The sequence below is a fragment of the Centrocercus urophasianus genome, unplaced genomic scaffold, assembly GCF_019232065.1.
Source record: "Centrocercus urophasianus isolate 14NV4802_14NV808 unplaced genomic scaffold, USGS_Curo_1.0 seq_15, whole genome shotgun sequence".
In the NCBI taxonomy this organism is placed as follows: Eukaryota; Metazoa; Chordata; class Aves; order Galliformes; family Phasianidae; genus Centrocercus; species Centrocercus urophasianus.
In genome coordinates this window covers 46,682,544-46,706,406 of record NW_024884697.1, presented here as the reverse complement: position 1 = coordinate 46,706,406, position 23,863 = coordinate 46,682,544, and the positions used below count along the sequence as shown (strand labels likewise).

General features: G+C 38.8%; 1 protein-coding gene across 5 annotated transcripts in view; it reads right to left on the bottom strand.

The window, feature by feature from the left end:
- LOC122158714 (activating transcription factor 7 interacting protein) overlaps window positions 1–23,863 on the bottom strand; it is a 91,370-nt gene that overhangs the window by 47,382 nt on the left and 20,125 nt on the right. For 4 of the 5 annotated variants that reach the window (XM_042815625.1, XM_042815630.1, XM_042815631.1 and 1 more), the window contains exon 2: window positions 1,232–2,247. In XM_042815625.1, the coding sequence (XP_042671559.1) occupies window positions 1,232–2,240 (1,009 nt within the window). In that variant the 5' untranslated portion in view covers window positions 2,241–2,247. Of the gene's footprint in view, window positions 1–1,231; window positions 2,248–7,017; window positions 7,147–23,863 lie in introns of those variants that run through there. The other variant, XM_042815627.1, reaches the window with a different exon arrangement.

Here is a 23,863-nt window from a genome sequence, read left to right as displayed (position 1 = left end):
TGAGTTAAAGTTAAATGGCATGAAAATAATCTACGTGATTTGTTTTTTTCTGAAACCTCTCTAGTAGTATCATTATTTGGTGAAAGAAATTTGAAACAAATGGGGGTTATGCTATGTCTGTATTACTAGCATGTTTTCATCCTTAAAATTTATGAGCATGTTAAAGAAAGTTGAAATACCTTCTTCTCCTTAGGAACAATAAGTTAGTACATTTCTTTTCCAGTAAGTCCTGTACCACACCTGCCAATTACTCCCTTTTATATTCTTCCACCCCTCCCACCCATTTATGAAGAGTGATGGGGGGACTGTGATAATTTTTGCTGCTAATTTCAGTCTTTCTCAGCCACAAATTCCATCCCTCAAATTGCAAGACTACATAAAAGTAGTGGGTAAGACTGTCTTTTGTTAGGCCTCTGAACATGCTTATGAGCATGCAAACAACAAAAACCTGGTGTATAGGTTCTACTTTTTCCTGCAATTACTTGAGAATGCGAGTTCCAGAAAGAATAAGAATGATATTATGGTATAAAAATGCTGCTTTTAGCTGTAGATATGGTATATGTGATTGATATATTTAAAGTCTGGATGCAGAGTTTGAAAGTTTCCTACGTTCAGAATATGCCTGACATAAAATCACTACAGGAATATATACTGCCAAAATAGAGTCCTTTAACAAAAATAGTTATGCAAAAAACAAGAGAGAGAAAAAGGTATGAACTGGAATACTGTTTGATTTATTGAATGCTTGTGTGTGACAATAACCCAACTTAAACACTTCTTTTTCTTTCTTTTTAGAAACGGCAACAGGGAAGAAAAATACCATAAACGTGGCAAAAATTGATACTGGTCTTTGGTTAGGTGTTGGCTAGACCTTCTCTCTTTCTTGCTTTTAGGAGTTTCTCTATGATAAAGTATCATTTTAATGCCTTTCAAGTTCTTCATTTGCTGCTCACAATACTGATGCGAGAACAAATGCTCACACCAGCAATGCTGAAGAATACTGGTAAAAATTTAAAAGCTCATTACTTCACTAAGTATGGTTTATCACCTTCAATTACAAAGACACTGATACGATTTTCACATGCTCCTAGAATTCGTTACTTCTCCAGGTATATACCCAAAAGTGTGAAGTTCTTAAACACTGACTTAGAAACACATCAAACATATGTCATTTTAAGAAATGAACAAAATTCCAGATGAATCAAAGCTACCAATTTAAAAAAACTCCTACCTGGAAGACCTGACTTGTTTGGTAGTACCACTTCAGCATGCTCCCTCTCATCGCAAGGATCCTCTTCATCAGACAGCACTAAGAAAGCCTCTTTTGGCAGACTTTCATTGCTTTCCTGCTTCAGTGGAGAACCCAAACAGTTGTCCATCTTCTCTTCTAAATCTGGGGCTGTGTCATCCACTGGCAGCAAAGAACTTTTAGAAAAACAGCTCATCTCCTCTTCAGCAGGAGCTAGTTTTTCCAAAATTGGAATAATTTCATCTGCTTCCATAGAGTCAGTATTCTCCACGATACTTTCAGTTGACTCATCTACTGCCTTCTCAGCTACGGTTTCTGAAAGACCTGCAGTGCCATCTCCGTGATTTTTCGCTTCCTGATCAGTTTCCATACTGCTAGAGATAGCCTCTTCCCCAACAGAATCTTCAACAATTACTTCTCCAGCCTTCTTCTTGTCTTCAACAGGTGAACTAGAAATAATAGTTAAGTCATTTGTTTTTCCTTTCTCTTCAGATGAGGAGCTATTATCACAGTTTGATTTACTGTCACCTTCTGATGAAGTGTCACTCTCTCTTTGGTCCAAATGATCTTTTATGTTATTTTCTTCATGGAAGTTAACTTTATTGCTACCAAGCACTCTGTTTTCAGCCTCACAAACTAATGCAATATCAATATCTTGTTCACGAGTAATATTCTCTGGAGAGAGAGGTTTAGGTTCTAGGTCACTGACTATAATTTCTGCCCTACTTTCAGGTCTTTTGATTTCACTAACTTCATTAGAATCCACTAGGCCATTAACTTCCCTCTTGTCCTCCGTACAGTCTGTATTGCTTAAAGGAGAATTTAAATCAGAATCGCCGTTCTCGTACTTTCCATTTAACAGTTTAACTTCAACTGTCTTCAACAGGTCTTCCTTAGCCTTATAGACAGCCTCAAGTTGTTGACGATCACTTGCTCTCATCGTTTTTCGTGCTTTGAAGACTTTTTTCTGAGGTTCATCTGTGCTATCCATCTTGACCCTTAAAAAAAAAAAAGTTCCATAAGACTTGTGAAGGCCATTATTATTTCATTATTATTATTATTATTGCAGGAGTTTTAAAGAAAAGACTATAGCTGAAATTTACTTTTTTGCATATTTTACAGCAAACTGGTATAACTATCTACAAAATCCAAAACAACTGACCAAACGATCAAATTTTGTTTCTCCTCATGAAAAGCAAGTGCAGATTTCTACGTATGTTAAACAAATACAAGCATGTAAAACTCACTGAGATGACATAACTACTTTAATGACATGTAGTAACACAGACTAATCAACTCAGTATCATTACAGCAGGGATACGATTACGTTTCTAGCTAGAATGGGTACTGAGCCAATGTAAAAGCAAGCACGCTCTTCTTTCAAACATACACTGCCTTGCTCTATCAGTTGATAATTATTTTACCTTTCTAAATCTACGTAATGTCAGAAGTTTCAGACAAACTTGGAAACAAAATCAGTCTAACTGGAATAAATGACAAAAATAATTATATCAGATAACTAAGAAAATTTCAATATATTGAAAGAATTTGTAATGAAATAAAATATAATTTTTTTTATAAAGGACCTCTCAAGATCATCTAGTCAACCACTTCACCTCTGAGAATCAAGTGCTTATGCGTTTGGGTCAGATTAAGCTGCATCAGCAGAGATCATAGAATCATAGAATCACCAAGGTTGGAAAAGACCTAAAAGATCACCCAGTCCAACCGTTCACCTATTCCCAATAGCTCCCACTAAACCATGTCCCTCAACACAACATCCAGTCTTTCCTTGAACACCCCTAGGGACGGTGACTCCACCACCTCCCTGGGCAGTCCGTTCCAGTGCCTGACCACCCTTTCTGAAAAGTAATACTTCCTCATGTCCAGCCTGAATCTCCCCTGCCGTAGCTTGATAGTCCTAACAGATTATATATTGCTTTAGCATTAACTGATTAATCTTGTTGGCCATAAGACAGTACTGTGCTCTTGCATCCAAGAAGGCCAATGGTATCCTGGGAGTACATTAACAAGAGTGCAGCCAGAAGGTTGAGAGAGGTGATCCTCCTCTTGCACTTTGCCCTGGTGAGGTCACATTTAGACTACTGTGTCCACTTCCGGGTGCCCCGGTTCTAAAAAGACAGGCATCTCCTAGAAGGAGTCCAGTGGAGGGGCACAAAGATGATAAAGGGCCTGAAGCATCTCCCATATGAGAAAAGACTGAGTGACTGGGTCTGCTTAGCCTGGGGAAGATTGGTTAATGATCAATGTTTATAAACATCTAAAGGGAGGCGAGAGGCAAATGGATGAGATCAGGCTCTTCTCAGTGGTGAGTAGTGATAGCACAAGGAGTAACGGCTGAAAAGTAACCTGCTCAAGTGTTGCACTAATCCCTCTTGGGAATTTTTTTCCAGCCTGAACCTCCCATGCTGTATATAACTCTTAGCCACCGCACCATGGTACCATTCTACAGCACTACAGGAACAGTTTGGATCCGCTCTCTTTATAAGCAGGCTTGTCTACAACTATTCAATAGCTGTATGACTGGCCTTCAGCCTTCTCTTCAGTAGATTAGAGTTGTCAACCTCTGTGTGTTCTCATAGGTAGTTTGGGCTTCTATTTCTATCTTTTCAGTACTCCTCCATCAGATACTTCCCTATTTACCCCAGGCAGCGTGTTTTTGTTTTTTTTTTTTAATGAAGGAAATTATTTAGTATTTCTATGTTGTTATATTAGGATATTTTAAGATGTAAGATGAATATACAGTCTAAGGTAAAAGTTCAACTGTCAAGATAAAACTCTAGACTTTACAACCACAACGTATTGTACTATACGAGCAAGGGCTTCTATCACCCTCAGTTACCATAACTTGTCAAAAAGCACAGGCAAAATGATAAGAGATATAAGTTGCATTTTTTCCTCTTTGTTTTCCATTTCTTGTAAGCATTGAGATCTCCTATCATATTATTTCAATTTTTTTTTTTCTTGACAATCCAGAATTCTTGTATTTGTATAACTGATAGTGCTTAAATAACAGATCCATTCACACCTTCTCAACAAATCAAACAGGCCTTCAAAGAATTTATCAGCTGCTTACAGAATCACAACTATACCTTGAAAATATGCATTTCTGCACGTCTGAAAAAGTTCCTGAACATGACTGCCTATTACTTTTATTGCCACTAGTGGGAGCAAAATGCAACACTGATTTGAAAACTCCATTTACTCATTCTTAGAAAACGCTCTCATCCCATAACCACTTCCTACCACACCAAAAAAAACCTCAAGGTAAGTTGTTAGGAGCTTTTCAAGGCTGCCTACACACTAATACAATATCTTCATATTCCTCAAGAAGAGAATACAAGTAAAGTAGTAATTTAGCACAGTTTCAAAGTGAGGACAAGCGTAGAAAAGCCTCTTCCAGATGCATGCATGCTTCAGAAGCATGTATTTCAGAAGCATGAAATTTTTGAAAGTATATGTCCTTCCTTCTTGAGAACATGACAAGGAAGTTTGGTTTTTTTTTTTTCATATCACTTTAAAAGCATGCATCAGGCTGCCACATAATACAGCACTGATCATCATACTCACGGTTCTATGATGCATGCTGTTACAGATACATAGAGCTAACTCAGGGGGGAGAAGAATGCCCAGGCTTGGCTAACCTTGAACATTTCTTCGGACTCACGATAAGTGAACTGACTAGTAAGCCTTCTGCTAATCTATTACAAAGATATAGGGCCTCACACTCAAAATTAAGAGAGAAAAGTACGTGATTTCCCCAAATACAATACTTTATTTTATGAGCACTACACGGATCTCATGTCTTTGAAACTTCACACATCACAGAATTTACAATCTTACTGTGATCAAAAGGTATTTTAACAGATTAATAAAAATTCTCACTCAAAACTTAAAATCAAATTCATAAATACATCATTTGTATAATCATAAAATATAACTTAAAGCAAAATAGTATTTCTATTCTCTATAGTTTCCTTAATTATCTAAACTATCTTTCATTCATATATATAACATAAAGTATAATGAATTACATTTCCTTTTCAAATTTGCCAAAAGTAACAGTTTAAATTCAAACATCACAATACCTTTTTACATCGATGCATCTTTTCTGTTAGAATAAAAATACCAAGGTAATAAGCTTAAATTTCTAATACATTAAAAAAAAAAAAAGGTGTTTTATTTACAGCTAAATTTAAAAAAAAGACAAAGCTGTAATACAATTTACAAATTCACTGTAGAAAAAAAAAACGGAATTACAAAATTCAATTGTCAGACAGTTATTTGAGTAACTCATGTATATTTTCAGCTCAATCTCACAATCTTTCGCAACCAAAGAATGCCCCAAAAAAGCTACAGAATATGAACATAGGTGAGATTAAAAGATAAAAACTAAATGCTGGTTAAGTATCACGTATCACTGCAGACCAGACTTAAAATGCTTCCAGCCGTACCCACAAGGGAGCACACTGCAGCCAAATAACAGATCTCATGTGAGAGCTGAATAAAATAAGATACAAATAAATCAGTAACCAGTTCAGACAGGTTTGGTTGTATACGTGCAAGCCAATAAGCAATCACCTTATAAATACTTGCCTTCCATTCGAAGTGGTAAAGTGGTTGCCTTTCAGAGGAGGTTGTATGAATTCAGACTTGCACAAATATACTTCAAACTCTCACCGCTTAAAAAATGAATGCATTTAATTTTAAACTCAACAATTTAAAGTTTAGCTATATTTCCTATACGCTTCTCTTATATAATATTTGGGTAATTTCAGTTTTTACTCATCACATTTGTTACTTGGTCATGAGGGACACAAACCAATGACAAGGTACCTTTTATTTCAAGAAAAGGCATTTGTTTAGTGCAGTACACAATGAGTCCTGCATGTAGAGCTAAGCGTGTCAGGGTTAAATTCTGTAAATAGATTGGTAGAATTTGCATGTTTGTTTTTGTTTTTGAATAAAGTTCACCAAAAAAATGATCAATTTTGAAACACAAAATACCACAAATATTTGTTCTGTAAGAATTCTTCACTTTAATCTTGAAAGTCATATGTACTTCAGGATTACAAGAAAACATATCATCAGGCACCTCCTTCAAATAACAAACCTGCAAATATTTCCCATTACCAAATATGCAATACACAGTAAAATCAAAATGTGCCAGTGTAGTTAACATACAAAGGGCTTCTCTTCCAGCCAACCAGAAAGCCTTCCCCCCACTTCCTCCGATATATATCTTATTATTATTAGTCTGCAAAGATATTGCAGCTCTACAACAAAAAAGGAATTATCTTAGCTGCAATGGACCAGCCTACAATCGAGTGCTCATAGGAGCAGCACAGGATATGCTCAATATCAGCCAATCAGCAAGCAGCTGCCTGAATCCTGCCTGGCAACAGGCAGCGGACAAAGAGAAGGTCATGGAAACACACTGTGGGGAAGAAAGCTGAAGTCCTGCTCAATGGGCTTTGCATAAGATCATCAGTCTAGAACAGCATTTGCACAAGATTCCTACTTTAAGCTGTACTGGCCAAAAACACTGCAACCATAAACATTTGCAAAAACACAAAAAATATAAAAAGGCAGTGAAAAGCCTTTTATCAGGAAAACCAGTGTCTTAATATGCAAGTCTACTTAAAATGTAGCACAGAAAATTAGTGAAATGGAGACAGCTCATGATCAGGACTACATTGTTCTAGATGGAAGAGTCCCCGAGAATCAAAGCAATGCACAAAACCTACCTCTTAAACAGCAGCTCATAAGAAGCAGTTTTCAGTTGAAATCATCTCTAGCAACATAAATGAACGCAAGTTGTCATGAACCATTTTCAAAGAAGAAAAAATAAACTGGTATTTTTCCAGAACACGTGCTGAAATAGAACATCAGTGGTATCTTTTGATGCCGCTAACGCTTGTCTGCTTATCACACTGTAGGCACAGTACGACACGATCCATAAAAAGCTGTACCTCAACATATAAAAGACACAATAAACACAGCTGAGGACATACAGTAAGTGAAAGCAGTATTTTTTCTTTCTCACCACAGGTAATGAATTTTTGTGCCTTTTAGGCTAGCATGAGTGTTGGCTGAACAGAGCTAAAGAAAAACGTGCCATTTTCTGAGAGAAATGACATCACCCCGTGTCCTATTTCACCTAGTCTACAAACAGCAAGCCGAGTTTCACTTTAATTAAGGCTCTAGCTTATTTCTAGCCGTACTTAGAGAGGGGACTATCAGTGGTCGTTTCGACACCGCGCAGCGCTTCCCACAGCAGCAACTGTAGTTTTTCCAGCGCACCGCAGAGGGAGACGCGCGCGCAGCCGCCCTCACCTCCCGCGCAAGAAGCCAGGCGGCAGCGTCGGCCCAGCCCGGGGACCGAGCACCAGCCTCTGATTGGCTGGATGGAGCAGCCAATCAGACAGCGGCTATTCACATTCTACCCAGCAACAAAAGCCCGTGAGGCCACGCGCGAGAACTCCAGGATAGGAAACGCTTTGCCAGGTGTGGAGGGTGAAGGGAAGTTAGGGAGTTTCTACTTAAGAGCTGGAGTTTACGACACTGTTAGCCCTTGAGTGTAGTCAGAAGGTATTTTTAATGCATAAGGGCTCTTTAAGTGCATGAGGTGGGAAACCACAGAGCACCCAGGCCTGTACAAACCTAAAACAAATAAGCAGTGCCTCTCCTGAGCATGTGCTTATTGACCTACTACACACTAGGCAACGTCCATTTTTTCAGACAAGCCAGCTGAGTTTCTGATCCAAGTGTTGGATCATAAAACTGCTGTGAGCCCATGTGGGCTTAAGCATAGCACTTTTTAACCTCTCCTCTGTTACTGGGCAGTGCTCGCGCTCCTCTAGCATTCCAGTAGGAGCATCAAAATGGAGTTCTTCCTGATGACTAATGTGACCTCTGCCTTGGAAGCACTGGGGACTGCACTTGCACACTGCCCTTTGAAGAACCAGCTCAGTAAAACGTGACGTTCATATTGATCTATGCTTATCAGACAAATACCCAAACAAGGCTATGGGTCTAATAAACCAGAGTAAATCATAGAATCATAGAATGGTTTGAGTTGGAAAGGACCTTTAACATCATGTAGTTCCAACCTCACTGCTATAGGCAGCAGCACTTCCCTCTAGACCAGGATGCCCAAAGCCTCTCCCAGCCTAGCCTTGAATATTTATTGGGAAGGGACATTCACAACTTCTCAGGGCAACTCTCTGGACACTGTTCCAGTGTCTCACTACCCTCAAAATAATTTCTTCCTAGTTTACATCTAACCTCTTCCAGTTTAAAACCACTTCCTTTCATCCTTTTGTTACATGCCCTTCTAAAAAGTCCATCCCCAGCTTTCCTGTAGGACCCCTTCAGGTACTGGAAGGCCATTATAAGGTCTCCTTGGAGCATTCTCCAGGCTGAAGTGCCCCAGCCCTCTGAGCATGTTCGTGGCTCTCCTCTGGACTCCCACAGTTTGATGTCCTTCTTGTATTGGGGGTTCCAGAACTGGACACAGTACTCCAAGTAGGGTCTCACAAGAGCAGAGGGGCAGAATCACCTCCCTTGACTTGCTAGTCACACTTCTCTTGATGCAACACAGGATACTTTTGGCCTTCTATAGTATCATTTCAGACAAGCTGAGTGGTCTTGTGTGGGCTTAAAAATTGACAGCTTCATATACAAACTTGAATTACATTATTATCACTTTGGTACCATAACGAAGACAAAATTGTCCTACGCCATTCTTTATATCCAAGAGGTTGACATCACCTCTGACTGGCTCATAAACCCATTTCTCATCCTAACAGAGTAATTTTTAGAGCCCTTTTCCCACTGGGCATGGGAGCAACTCCCTCTTAAGTCACACATCTAATTGCAAATGATTTTTCAGAATTGTCCTTATGTTATTCATTAGTTTATGGTTATTACACAAAAAGCAGATACTTTAGATAACGGAAGAAAAGAAAAACGAGAATATTTTTAGACGGTACTTTAGTTAAATATTCCAGTTAGCCTCATACAAATCACTTCGCTATGACAGAATCACCAGTCTTTAAAAGACGTTAAATTTAAGCTCTGAACCTTGTTCTACAAGAAGCAAACAGACTTGGCTGTCTTCACTATTTACAAGAGTCACTTCGATCATTACTCTCTTAGAGTAAAACTGCTTGAGTACTCAGCCAGAGCAACAATGGTAGTTGCTATCTGTCTTCTTACTAAGGTGTTGCAGATTTCAACTTTTATCAACAACTCAAAACATCGGCTTTCAATTCAGCTGTGTGAACTTCATATGCAAAAGAAGAACAGCTGTTCCAATTTCTCTAACATCAAAATTCAACATTCTCAAGAGAGTTGATTTTTAGCACAAGATAAAGCACTAAGTATGTTTCTTTCTCTAAAAATGAACTCAAATTTTATACAAAGTTTAATTTGTGCATTTTCAGATACATTTGTGAAATGTTTGATTATATATCACAGAATCAGAGAACATCCTGAGCTGAAAGGGACTCACAAGGATCATCAAATCCAACTCCTGGCTCTACACCGCAGTTATCTTCAGCATGAACTAACAATTACAACATTCTAAATACGAGACAGAACTAGTAATTCCACAGAAGTGACCCTAACTGCAACAAGGCATTTATAATGTAAAGTCTACACAACTTCTGATAGTGCAAAAGGAAATCCTGAAGAATCTGAATTATTCATATACATGTAGGCTGAAGAAAAAGGAAAATAGAAAAATTATAAAAGTAATGCAAAATGTTCAATTTACATTTAAGTTTTTATATACATTATAAAATCCAATCTAATCCAGTCTTTTGTCCTTTCAGAGGTGAATTTTCAAGTGATAACTTGACCGACTAAGGATGTGCAACTACATGATGCACCTGACTTTCAAACGTTTGCAACCTAGCATCAGTCTCATCCTCTGAAATCAGGGCACCACTCTTAAGTGACATCAAAGGTCATTAACCAAATGCTACAGGGGAATTAGCAACAAAAAAAAGTGATGCTGATTTTAAAAGGCACTAAATGCTTTCCATACATACAAATATTATTTAGAAGTTCTTTGCAAAGACTATTTTCTCAGTGGCAAAGAACAATATTATAAAATACACCTAAAACACCAGCTGGTCAGTCCTTTGTGGGAACTCGCTGCTTATTAAAAAGTATTATCAGTATGACTCTAGGGAAGACATAGTTTCTCAAGAGTGGGTTTTTTGTTGTTGTTGTTGTTGTTTTTTTTTTTTCTTATTGGACTTATTTAAACCACAGCTTCTACAAGGGCTTCTAGAAGGGCTCTTCTACTTCTGTTCTACAAACAGAAGTCACTGCTGAACTCTCAAACTCATCACATCTTACTGAGGGAAAGAAGTCTTCAAGATGTGAAGGATCCAGTTCCCATAATTTCAGCTAATTAAAACGTGGTAAGGACTTTCCATAATGTTTTCCATCTGGGGGAGCTGGAAGGCTGCTTAGTCATTTTCACATGGCACGATGGGCTGTCCTTTCAATGCCGGAAGCACCCAGAATGGAACCCCCGCAGCGGCTCTGCTCTGCACCAGCTGGGTAAGGAGCCGAGCCTTGCCTTCCTCAGGCTGATGACAGCTGACAGCAGAAAATTTGCATATCCGCTCAGGATTGGCTGCAAAATAGTCGCTTTGCATCAACCAATCTGCAAGCGTGTAGCTGAGTCACCACCAGGAGGCCTGTGCAAATCTGCCCGGCAACAGGCTGAAAATAGAGCAGAACGAACCAAGGAGCGTCATCAAGACTGGGTGTGACGCGATGCCTCCTTGCCTGTGACGTATACATGTAAACACAACGTGCACAAAGCCCGTTTCACAACTGTTGCACTGCGGTGCTACTGTCACAGGGAGACAATGCATGACCCTGCTGTGAGAACACGAAATAAGGGAGACACGGTCTTCAAATCTTATGCCCAAAACAGAGACATTAGGTGAGGATATCATACACTTACGCTCTCGGTTTCATGTGTCTTGTTTGTTGGTTTTAAATAGAAGTCTAGAAATCTAAATAGAAGGTCTAGAAGTACTGCAGTCATTATCTTTTTAAATTAAAACAAATTATTACAGTCTGCATCTTTTCTTCTTCTTCTTCTTGAGGGCTTGAGCACCTACCCCATCAGGACAGGCCAAGAGAGCTGGGGCTTTTCAGTCTGCAGAAGAGAAAGTTCTGAGGGACCTTACAGCAGACTTCCAGTACCTGATGGGGGCCTACAGGAAAGCTGAGGAGATATGTTTTAGATGGGCATGTAGCGACAGAACAAGGGGAAATGATTTTAAACTGAGAGTACATTTAAACTAGATATTAGGAAAAAATTCTTAATTGTGAGGGTGGAGAGACGCTGGAACAGGTTGCCCAGAGAGGTTATGGATGCCCCTTTCCTGGAGGCATTCAAGGCCAGGCAGGACGGGGTTTTCAGCAACCTCATCTACTGGGGGGTGTCCCTGCCTATAGCAGGGGGGTTGGAATGAGATGGTCTTAAAGGTCTCTTCTAATCCAAACCGTTCTATGATTCTTCATTTTTTAAAGCAAGCATTAACAGAAACTCATTCTTACTCGTTGTGGTTTATATGCCATGTCACTGTGGTGATGTAAATGGAAATTGAGTCATTTACTCCACTGTAGTGGATGTATCTGAATCTTCATCAAATGTGGACTCTTACTCCTGAAGTCAGACTTTGTGGGCTCCTGTGCTATCCCTTGGTGTGCCATACATTGTGACAGGTACATCACAAAAGTTTATGCTCTCAATCTGAGGACAGTACTGGACTTGGAAAGGTGAGAAGGCTGAACTGAGAAATGAGATTATGAACAGAAATCATCTTGTCAGAAAAATGAAATACAAAATGGGGTTAGTACAACTCACAAAAAATATTATCTAAATAAGTGTCCTACAAGTAACTTAAATGTTGATCAATCTGAAAAACATTATTTTCTACTCAGGTGTATAATCTACACAACATCAGTTTTCAGCACAACTGAGTTGTAAGCATAAAGTCAGGAGAACTTCCTGAAGTTTCTGAACTGTCCAATCAACCACATCTGCCTGCAGGTTTCTATTTCATGGAACTGGTCAGGTCAAATGCAACACATTTAAAGGATAAGAATGCACCCAGTGCAAACACAGCTGCCTCATCATGGTATTCTGCAGCCTGAAAGGCACCATCTGATCATATCTGGTACTTAAAACCACCTGTATTTTTTACAAGGTTGTAGTAAATAAAGGGACACAGAAGAAAGGTAGTCAATGCAGACAGTCACACTGACCACTGACAACAGCTGACAGCTGTTCATTTCCAATGAAGTGGAATCACAAAATTAATGAGAAGTCACAGAGGAAATGAAATAGAATAAATCTTCAAATTACCAGAAGAAAGAAAAAAGGGAAAAATTAATCACTTTTCATGTAAAAGCGACAAGTTACAAAACCTTTATATCCTTATCACCTATTAGAACTATCTGTCACAAGCATTCTACTTTCAGGAAAGGTCGCTCACTCAGTAGATGTTAGCTGGCCTCTGCTAATAATCTTTATTGGCAGTCGTGACCATAAGACAGTCATTCATTGATCAACAGAAGCTAAACTTTTTCCACAAGCTGAGGAAGGACAGGAACTGAAAAACAAGCTGTCAGCCTAATAATCTATTCACTACTAGGTTCAAGAAGAAAAAAACAAACGTTTTCAGTGGTGGTAACCCAGTGCATTAATATGCTAAGAACACCAGGTAATGGAAGTTTTTGTAATAAGCAGTCACAAAAGTTTCTATGACAATTTCTTGTTATAATAAAGAATGCAATAAAATAAGATTCTATTGTATAAGTGGACAGTAATGGATTAAATTCTCTTGTGTCAACGGGCAGACAATTTTTTTCTGTATTTGCTGCTAGGCAGAGATTTGTCACGTGTCCGAAACTGTAAGAGTTTGGAAGAAAAAATTCCCCAAGATATTACACAAAGCGCAGTTCAGATGCTGAATAATCAAACATATAAGCAATCACAGCATTGATGATTTTTCAATTTAACTCAGAACAAGCTCTGCAGACACAAGTTGTCTGACTTAAATTAATTCTTTGCTAAATTGAACAAGGAACAGGAAGCAGAAAGTAGACAAACACAATGTGGTTTTTTTTATGTAATTCCACTAACAGAAACAAGAGGTCAAGCGCAATACAACTACTTTCAAAAGGATTTTTAATAGTAAAAAGTATCCTGAAACAGTAGTGATTTTAGCTACATCCCTCCTTTCTAGAGCTTTCAACCATGCCCCTTCTTTTCTCACCAGACTTACTACACAGTCAGCCTTACAATCTCATTATATACAATTTGTTAGAGTTCTTTCGAGACCAAAGAGTATCTTACATTTCATTCTTAATGTATAAAATACTCTGATCACCTAGTACTATCTCCTTAAGACAGCTGGAACTCAATGTGGGTACATATAAATTTTGAAATAAGGTTGGTCCTAAGCAGCACAATTGTATGCATCTGCATAGGCGACACTTAACGATTTCTGAGGTGCTGACTTGCATGTAATGCTAGTATACTCCTATCAACTCATTTATACACTCTAAGAAACAAAAACACCTGATCAAAAGCAGAGGAGGATGACGATTTTTATGGAAAGTTATCACTTGCAGTTGGATGAAAATAATTTTGGATTTGGTTCTTTAAAATACACATGTACATAAATATACATTATTCATCCTATCCATGTCATTCACTAAACCTTAATAACAAAATTACGTCCACCCACATAAACTGTGTTGATATTACATTACACAGTATTCTATTGTATGAAGGATGAAATGAAGCAAGAATATGATGCAAGCACTTGAGATCATGAGGTTTCATATGAACTCAGATTAGGGATTTCACATTAAAACCATTCTGGTGCTATTTTAACCGAGTGAGTACAAAGTAACCCAGCAAGAAGAAGAAATCTTAGCCCAGATCAGCTGTCTGATGCCATAACCATGAGGCTACTCTTAATGCTTAAATCAGAACAAGACACTGGGCAGAAGTGGGAACAGAGAACTGATTTAAGCTGACCTTGTCACATACAAGCCTTTGAACACAATTGATATTATCTGTACAAACAGCACCAAGCTAGGTTAGGAAGCTTAACATCCAGTTTTACATTTGGGGGATCAGTACTTCACTGGCTTCTTGAACTGGCTAACAAGACAACCACAGGAACACCAGAGCTGCCAAACTGGAACATGTAGCAGAACAGCCTTGGGTTTTCAGGGTGTAAAGGAAAACTTCCTGAGATTGAAAAAGCACTACATTAATTAATGTCCTGTTAATTCAGCTTCATTTGATTATTTGTGCTTTCTAGGGCCACTGTATGGAGGTTGTTCCCAGAAAGAAATATATTTGATATCTTCACATAGATGTTGTCTTATTTATTTTAAAATGTTTATAACCGTATCTCTGATGTAAAAGCATTGTGTGCAATATTAATTACATATATAATATATAGTTATTTTTTGAAAGCTTCAAAGATGAAGTAGTGTAAATACACAGATTAAAGATGTAACTTCTGGTTTGGATTGTACCAAATTTTACAGCACTAGGTGGGCCCTGAAACACATAACAGCTTTTACACATATTATTAACAAAGGAGAGAATATCTGCCTCTGCTCTATTCACAAAACCAAGAAAAAAGAATCTGGCAAGAATTCTGGAAGTGTGTTCTTCTGTAAGTTGTCTGCTAAATTCAGGGGCTCTCCACTAAGGATCCCAGTGACACGATTATGCAAGATGTACAATAAATACTCTGGAAGACACCACTCATGGTACACTTAAAATAATAGTGATTGGGGTTTTTTTGTGTTTTTTTTTTTTTTTTTTTTTTCCCCTCCTATGGAATATTCTTTTCAAAAATGGCCACAAATCTCAGTTTGCAGTTGTTCACAAACATCAACCATGCACAGTATCTGGCAGTATCTTGTGAACAGGAGGCAGAAAGTGTCACTTTATTGATGCAGCCACAGTTGCTACTGCGATCCACAAACAAAACAGACTCTAAAGCTTGAGCACTTCTGTGGTAACTGAAATGGTGAACCTATCAACCATGAAGGCATACAGTTATCAAGTATTCAATGCTATTTCTCCTGTACTATTTCCATAAAAAATATTCTGGATCTTGACATTTTGGAAACTAGCCTTAAAAGGCAAGAGTAGGAGTCACTGCTCCCCCATATGAGGGAAATAATATTCAAGAGAATAAAAAAATAAACATTTACAGGCTATCCTTGTTTGCTCCTGACAAGCTGAAAAGAGTAGGAGAGATAACAGAGAATGTTGGGAAATGACCATATAACACGCAGGTCTGATTGGTAAGATCACAGACACTTGCCTGGTGTACTTGAGAAATATTCTAGAGATACGATCCTCCTAGAATGTGTGCCCTTCCTGCTTGGAAAGAATGGGTCTATAGCTGTCTTCAATGCCAGTGTTGCATACATCAGGAAAAAGGAGGGAAGTAAACAGAAGGAAAACACATTCATTCCAGTTACTGAGTCATTATTTTGCATGCTACTGCAGATCTTTAAAAATAAAGACAACATTATAAATTCACGAGGTTCTGATAGCTTGCATAAGACATCAAGCAGGAATTCACAGTTTCATGCAATACCAAAGGACCAATGCAAAATTCAGCAATGATTCTGCCAGAATGGCCCCTAAGCTGTTTTGAATTTGGACCTAGAAAAACAATGACTCAGGCTATGAGATACCACCACCACTTTCAGTAGTGATTAATACTTGGTCTCTAAATGATTTCTCCAAATTTCTGTCTGAAGAACTCAAAGTAGTTCTACAAACAAAACATCTTTAATGCTACCCTAAGTGGGAAGGAAAAAAGCAGTTGATGGAGCAATAAACTGGGAGCACCATCATCACAAGTACATGAACGATACAGCTATTTTAGATAGCTTGTCCTTCTAAACTCCACAGAAAATTATACGGAAAAAAAATGCATCTTGCATGGTCACCAGACAGGGTGATTTCCTGAAAGGATCAGTCTTTACCATTTTGAGAGAACACATGCTCCTATAAATTTTTTTCTCTCCCCTGAAATAATACAAAGTTTAACAGTTTTCTGTGAGCAGTTAAGACTCTGAACGTGTCAGTAGAGTGCGAAAATCCTACCCTCCACTTATGACAAAATGGATAAAAAAATCACTACTTTCAAGCTATGACATTTTGATTTAAAAAAAAAAAAAAAAAAAATTAAAGACACACAGAAAAGCGATCCAAAAGGATGACATGATGACAACAAAATACCAAACTGAAATACTAGCAGCTTTCTAAAAAGATACTCATAGTATTTCTCCTCAAATAGCAAGAATTTGCATGCATTGTAATGACAATAAACTGGCGTTGCATCAACTATAAATAATATGAGGATTTCCTGGCTCTGAGATCAGATTAACATTTAAGATTTTTACTGTCTTCTAGCAAAGGATGGATTACTCATGTATGCTAGTATTTGCCCAATGAATGAAGTGGCTACACTAGTGTAAGTAGCTACAATAGAGTAAATTCACAGGTAACCACTAGTGGGGAAAAGAATACAAAAAAATTTTTTTTTCTTATTCTATTTAGGTGGTAGTTTGGCAATAAGCTTTATTAATTTATCAGCAAATCAGCCTTACAGAGGGATAAAGAATATAATTTCAGGTCAACAGTGTAACACCAGCAGTCTTTCAGTTATGCCTGAAGGAAGCTTTCAGCCTAACTATGAAGTTCTTGTTCTAAAAAGAGCGATATGACTAAAGAAGGATTCTACCTAAAATTTGGTACTTTTTTTTGTTTGTTTGTTTTTTTGTTTTTCAAAAAAAGGGATTTCCATATTACGAGCTTTTTGTTTGGGGTTTTTTTCGGATACTGAATAGCTATGGGGGTAAAAGGGAAGAAGACACAGCAGTCAGGAAAGTGGTGTTTTCTTTTCTCTCTCCTCTCTAGAACTACATCAAAAATTGCAGATATAGATATGCTTTCTGATGGACAGCATAGGATATTCTCTCCAAACTATTAATCAAGAGAAAAGGATTCTGCTTTGCACGTTTTAGCAAAATTCTCACGTAAGAATGACAGCTGCTTTCTCTGCTGTTCTTCCCTTCTTTGAGTTTCAGCCAGAACCCTGATCGATTTTTTCATTCTTCATCGCAGAGTAGGTCATGAAATGGACAATCCAGTTGTGTACCCTTTTTGCTAAGGATGTACTTTTTTTATTCACCCGAGATAAAAAAAAATTAATCTTTCCTGATACTCCTTAATATGTAGAGCAACATTTGGGGTAGAAATCCTTGTATGGCAAGACTCCGGGCTTATTCTCTGAAGTAGTTGTTTGCTTGTTTTCAACTTGAGCGTTTTATTCATATTTGAAATCCTGATTTCACAAGGGGTTTCCTGGACACTTCTGTTTTATTTGCTACAGCTCCTCCATCACATTAAGAGCATACTCAACCAGACTCTAAACCATGAAATCCAAAGCCCACCACCAGATTTCTTTCTCCAGGAAATACTGCTGATATTGCTGGCATGACAATAGTAGCTATAGCTCCATTTGAAAGAACACAAAGCTGATGAACAGTGAGCAATAAACCTTTAGTATATCCTGTTACTGTCAGCATTGTGGTGGCAATGCCTCACTGCCATGGTGCTTCAGGAAAGCTGAGAAATTGTTTCAGTTGGTTCAAATTCTTCTATTTCAACCCCTGCTCACAAAGAAAAATTGCTTCTTTTAAGTAGATAAGGTTTTTCCAACAGAGGGATCTCCCAGCATTTTTGGCTATCTTCCTTAAAAAGACAGAAAATCTTGCTCCAGTTTGAACTCTTTAAGATGACTTGGTCCAAATTTAAGAAAAAATAAAATTTAGTTTGTGTTTCCTTCTCCTTCTCTGGCTGTGTTCTGTTGTATTTGAGTATGCTGAGGAAACAAAAAGGAAGAAACCTAAGGCAGGAAAAACATTCAACTTGGAAAAAAATACAAGGGTAAACACTGATAGATAGACTGAAAAAAACAGCACGATAAAGAACCACTTCACACTATGCCAGGACTTCCATGCATTTGCCCATCTTCCTCATTTTTATATATTTTTAAATATATTTTATATTTTATGGAGACATAGCTTTCTACAAGACAACGTAAGAAAAAAATGGTTTGCAAATCAATAAGAAATATTCTTAGAATCCAAACCCCATCAAACCAATAGCAAAACTTCAAGTAAAAAGGATATAATGCCCTTAAAAATATTTTTCATTCTCATAGAATTATTTGAGTTGGAGGGGACCTCTACAAGTCACCTAGTCCAGCTCCCCTACAACAAACAGGGAGACCTACAACTAAATCACGTTGCTCAGAGCCCCTCCAGCCTGACTGCGAATGTCTTCATGGACGAGGATTCCACATCCTCTCTGGACCACCTGTTTCAGTGCTTCAATACCCTTACTATAAAAAGACAAAAAAACAAACAAAAAAAACCCTGAGAACTTTATATCCAACTTAAATCTCCCTTCTTTTAGTTGGAAACAATTTTCTCTGTCTTGTCAGAACAGACTGCAAAAGTGTCTGTCCCATTCCTTCTTAGAGTCCCCCTTTAGACGCTGAAAGGCCGCTACCATTTCTCCTCAGAGCTTTCTCTTCTTCACGCTGAACACTGCCAGCTCTCTGTACGTCTTCTTAGGGAGATGGCCCATCTCTCAGATCATTTCTGTGGCTCTCTTCTGGATACGTTCCAAGAGGTCCGTGTCTCCCCTCTACTGAAGACTCCACATCTGGACATAGTACTCAGGTGAGATCTCACCAGCGCGGAGCAGAGACGCAGGATGAGTTTCTTCTCCCTGTTCACCACTCTCCTTTTGATGCAACCCAAGATACAGTCAGCTTTCTGAGATGTGAGGACATAGTACTGGCTCATTTTCAGCTTCCCATCCACTAGTACCCCCAAATCCTTTGTGACAGGGCTGTGCTCCATTCTTACATCCCCAAGCCTGTACTGATAATGGGGTTTGCCATGACCCATGTGCAGACCTTCTACTTATCTTTGCCAAACCTCATGAGGTTCACTTGGGCCCACTGTTCAAGCATGCCTATGTCTCCCTGTTGATATCCTGTCCGTCAGGCGTGTTGACTGCACCAGACAGCTTGATGCCACCTGCAAACATGCTGAAGGTGCACTTGTTCCCAATGTCGGCATCATTGATGAAGATATTAAATAGCACTGGTCCCAGTATAGAACATTGAGCCATCGACCACCAATTTCTGGCTATGTTCTCATAGCCAGTTCTTCATCCACTGTACAGTCTACTTGTCAAATCTGTATCTTTCCAATTTGAAGAGGAGGACATTACAGGGGACCGTGTCAAAGGCCTTACTGAAGCCCAGATGACATCAGTGGTTCTTCCTTTGTCTATTTATACAGATATGCCATCATAAAGTCCACTAGGTTAGTCAGGCAGGACCCGCCCTTGCTGAAGCACCTGTGGTTATTCCATATCACCTCCCTTTCTTTCATACGTCTTAGCATGTCTTAGTATTCAGGAGGATCTCCATGGTCCAAGCTCCATGATCTTCCCCAGAAGGTGATGCTGATATGTCTGTAGTTCTCTGGGTCATCCTTTCTACCCTTCTTAAAAATGAATGTGACATTACCTTTTTTCCAGTCAGCAGGGACTCCACCTGACTGCCACGATTTTTCAAGTATCAATGAGAGTGACTCGGCAACTACATCAGCTAGTTCCCTCAGGAATCTGGGATGCATCTCACTGGGATCCATAGCCTTACAGATGTCCGAGTTCCTCAGGTGATTGTGATTCTGATACACACTTACAGTGGGAGCATCCTCCCAGTTCCCACCTTCTGAACCATCTGCTCAAGGGCTGTGTGAAGAGTGGCCATTAGTGAAGACAGAAGCAAACAAGCTGAATACCTCAGTCTTCTCCTTGTCCATTGTACTGCCTGCCTGTACTGCTCACTAGGGAGAGCATGCGCTTCTGGACTTTCTTTTTCTTGTTGATGTATCTGTTCTTCTTTGCAGACGTTACCAAGTCCAGTTCCAGTTGGGTCTTGGCCTTCCCGACTCCATCCCTACACGGTTTTTGTATTTCCTTACCCTTTTAAAATATTATCTTTCCTCTAAACCGTTAAAATTGCTGTACATAACTACAGTATTCAAGTCACATTGAAAGTAAAGGATCCCTGTAGTTTTTTTCCAGTTACAAATCCTAGACCCATGTTCCTCAGCCCCTTATTTCTACCCTCTGGCATTTGTTATTAAAAATCCATAAAACACAGCAGTATGTACTTCCTTCCCCTTGCATTTTTCCTCCCCATCCCCTTCTTGTCAGCTTATCCTTCAGAACAGTATTTGATCCAGCCTCTTGGTACATCAACATAATGAACATAATAGGAAAAATTAGGAAAACGTAGCCAGAACTAGCAAGTTAAAAGGACTGCTTTAGCAATGCTGATACAAAATACTGGAAGTACACCTTTGAAAGTAATACAGAAATATTCTATTACTCAAAGAACAAGGGCTATTCAGAAAGTAATGCCTCCTACTTTATTGTATTGGCCCACATACCAGAGGCAGATGGTGGTGGTATGGCAGTAGAGGTTAAACCTTCTTGCCAATATTACATTACATGTTGTTGCCGTGTGACAGATGGCAGCAGAGAGAGGGGCAATCTAACAAAATGGCATCTGACATGGGAGCGCATGTGAAGCAGAAGTGTGGAACCTAATTCCTCCATGCAGAAAAAATGGCACCCACTGGCATCTGTCATCTCTTGCTGAACATTTTTGGAGACCAAATAGTGGACAAGCAAACAGCACGGTGAGTTGGTGGGTAGTATGTTTTGGCTGCGGCAACAGGAATAAGAAAGACAAGCTACATTCCAGATGGCCATGCACAGATCTCATGCCACAAAAGGAAGAGTGTCTCAATCAGCTCATCTGCACAAATCAGTGGATTACAACCAGGGAACGGTTGTAATAATACGGAGATAAATGTTGGCTTCAGTGTGCTGGAAATAGCTGTAGTAAAGTTTGTGCCAGGTAGGTCCTGCAAATGCCCACACAAGAACACTGTATGCAAGCTTGCCAGAACCAAAACAATGCTGAAGGTGACAGTTTTCTAGACTGCATCATTACCAGTGGCCAGACATGGTGTCACTGCTATGAGCGGAGTCAAAATAGCCCATAAAGTGGCAACATATAAATTCCCTGTTGAAGAAGGAGTTCAAGATGCAGCCTCTAGAGAGTAAAGTGATAAGCACCATCTTCTGGGATCTGCGAAGAGGCAATCCTTTTGGGTTTCCTAGAACAAACAATTCCTCAACTCTGACTACTACAGTGCAACCCTGACTATGCTAAAGGATCAAACTTCCAGACTGAGGCCAGAAATGTCAGCCTTTCTCTTGCAACACAATAATGCCAGGTCTCGTATCAGTTTGAAGACTGCGGAGCACATAGGCAGTCTTGGCTGGACTGTCCCATCATCTACATATCAGAATTACCTTGAGGTAAGGAAATGCCTTCATAAGGTTGCTATACAAATGCATGTCTTCATAATGCATGGCCGACTCTGATTTTAGCTGAGGAAGATGCCACTGACAATTACCAAAATGAATAACACAGGCCAAAGCGATTTCTCTCTCATGTAGTAAGTAAGCCAGTTTACTTGCGTCTAAAGTAGCATCTTGTAACCCTTTCCAAAACATTTGCTAGGGAGTGATGCATGTTCATAGTCTGGCCATCCCAGAAGACATCACCGGATGTAACTGAGAAGATATTGTGGTAGGTGGATGGTTGCACTGAATGTCTTGGAGGTCTTTTGCAGCCTTGGTGATTCAATGATTCTGTGTCTTAAAACAGATAGATCTCAAGAGACTATATTGGTGTGATCCATTTCTCTGCCTCAAAGTCACATGGGTAAGTGGATAGTCAGGATGCTGCAGAAGCACTATGGGAAGTAAGAATTTCCCATGCCAAGAACAGAATCTTAAAACTAAGAAATAGTTGGCACCAAGTAGTGTTTCGTTTCTCTGGCTTCCTTCCCTTCTAATCTTTAATTCTGAAATGAAGAATCAAAACTGGACTTGGCAAAGAGGCAACCTCACCAAAAATTAAGTCAAAATGCAGAATTTGTGGCTCATCATGTACTGTAAATCACTGTATGCTTTTAAACTTCTCTATTGAGGACTTCTTCAAATTGAGACAAGGCTTCAAACTGTCACAAAAACACCGCAAAGTACATAGTATTTCTGGTTATTTCTTGGGCTGAATTCTTGATCTTGGGACTATTCTAACACTGTGGAGAGCAAATTTTACAAAATAGGGGGTATCCCTGTAATTTAATTATATTACCCACAAATAGAAGTCATTCTGGACATTGACAGTTGTCATTAATAAATTCTTTGCTTCTAAGAAAAGAAAATTCCACAAGCTAAAAGCTCCAAATGTCACTGCATAAGCATTTTTTCTCCTACAAGTACATTTAAAAACAATACGAAAAAATAAAGCAAACATGACCCAAACCCTCCAATAATCAAACTCAAAGATCAATTTCAGTGCTTCACTGTTTTTGCTGGGGATTAGTATATTTCTCCTACACACTATTTTCTAGAAAATTATCAACCACCAGAAATTCTAGACAGTACTTCTAATCCATTTGGTATATCAACTCAGCTGTATTTATAGGAACACAGAACACAAGTAGCAGTGTATCTTCATGGAGAAAAATCTTAGTCCAAGCAAAGTATAATGCCATGTTTCACTTGAGTTCTGAAATGCTCAGAGCTTCCACATTTTAAGGACAATAGGATGCAAAAATAGATGCTGTAATCATCCATGGTAAATACAGAAGTTAAAGAAAGACCTTATGATCACACAAAATAAAACTCATTAGCCTAAGCACAGGTAATTATAGCAATTTTTGGGGCTCTAGATTTTGTATGAGGCTGGCAGATGTTACATAAGATGAAGAGGAGACCAGCGCTCTTCTGGAATCACAGTTCAGTTCTAGGAGTCGCCTCCTAAAGTATCTCAAATGGCTCTGGAAGACTATGTCTGGTAAGCCAGTCATATCCTTAGAAACTACAACAATGTATTATGCTTAGACAGTCATTGCTGCTCAAGTATAGAAAGCATAAGGCAAGTACCTAATTTCTTTTAAGCTGCCAACAAACCATTCAACTACTGTAGAGAAAAGTATCTTAAGGACTAATAAAAACCACCAGTATTTTGCAGTATATTATTAATGTTTCCGAACCCCTCAAAGCAACATTTTCTTCATATATTTTTTGAAAAAAAAAAAAAAAAAAAAAGCAAATCAAAATTATCCTTGCATTTCACCAAAAGGGCACAGATTAGGTGGGTTGTACCAGCTCAGTAACAGCTGCAAATTAATATTTCATACCGTACGTAAAGAAAGGTTTCATTAACCCCTTAAAAGGACAGAGAGGGATGGCAAATGAACACTATTTCCCAGTTTTGACTCAAATATGAAGTCCATGTTCACATTCTTGGAAGCTTCCGCTAAGGTCTC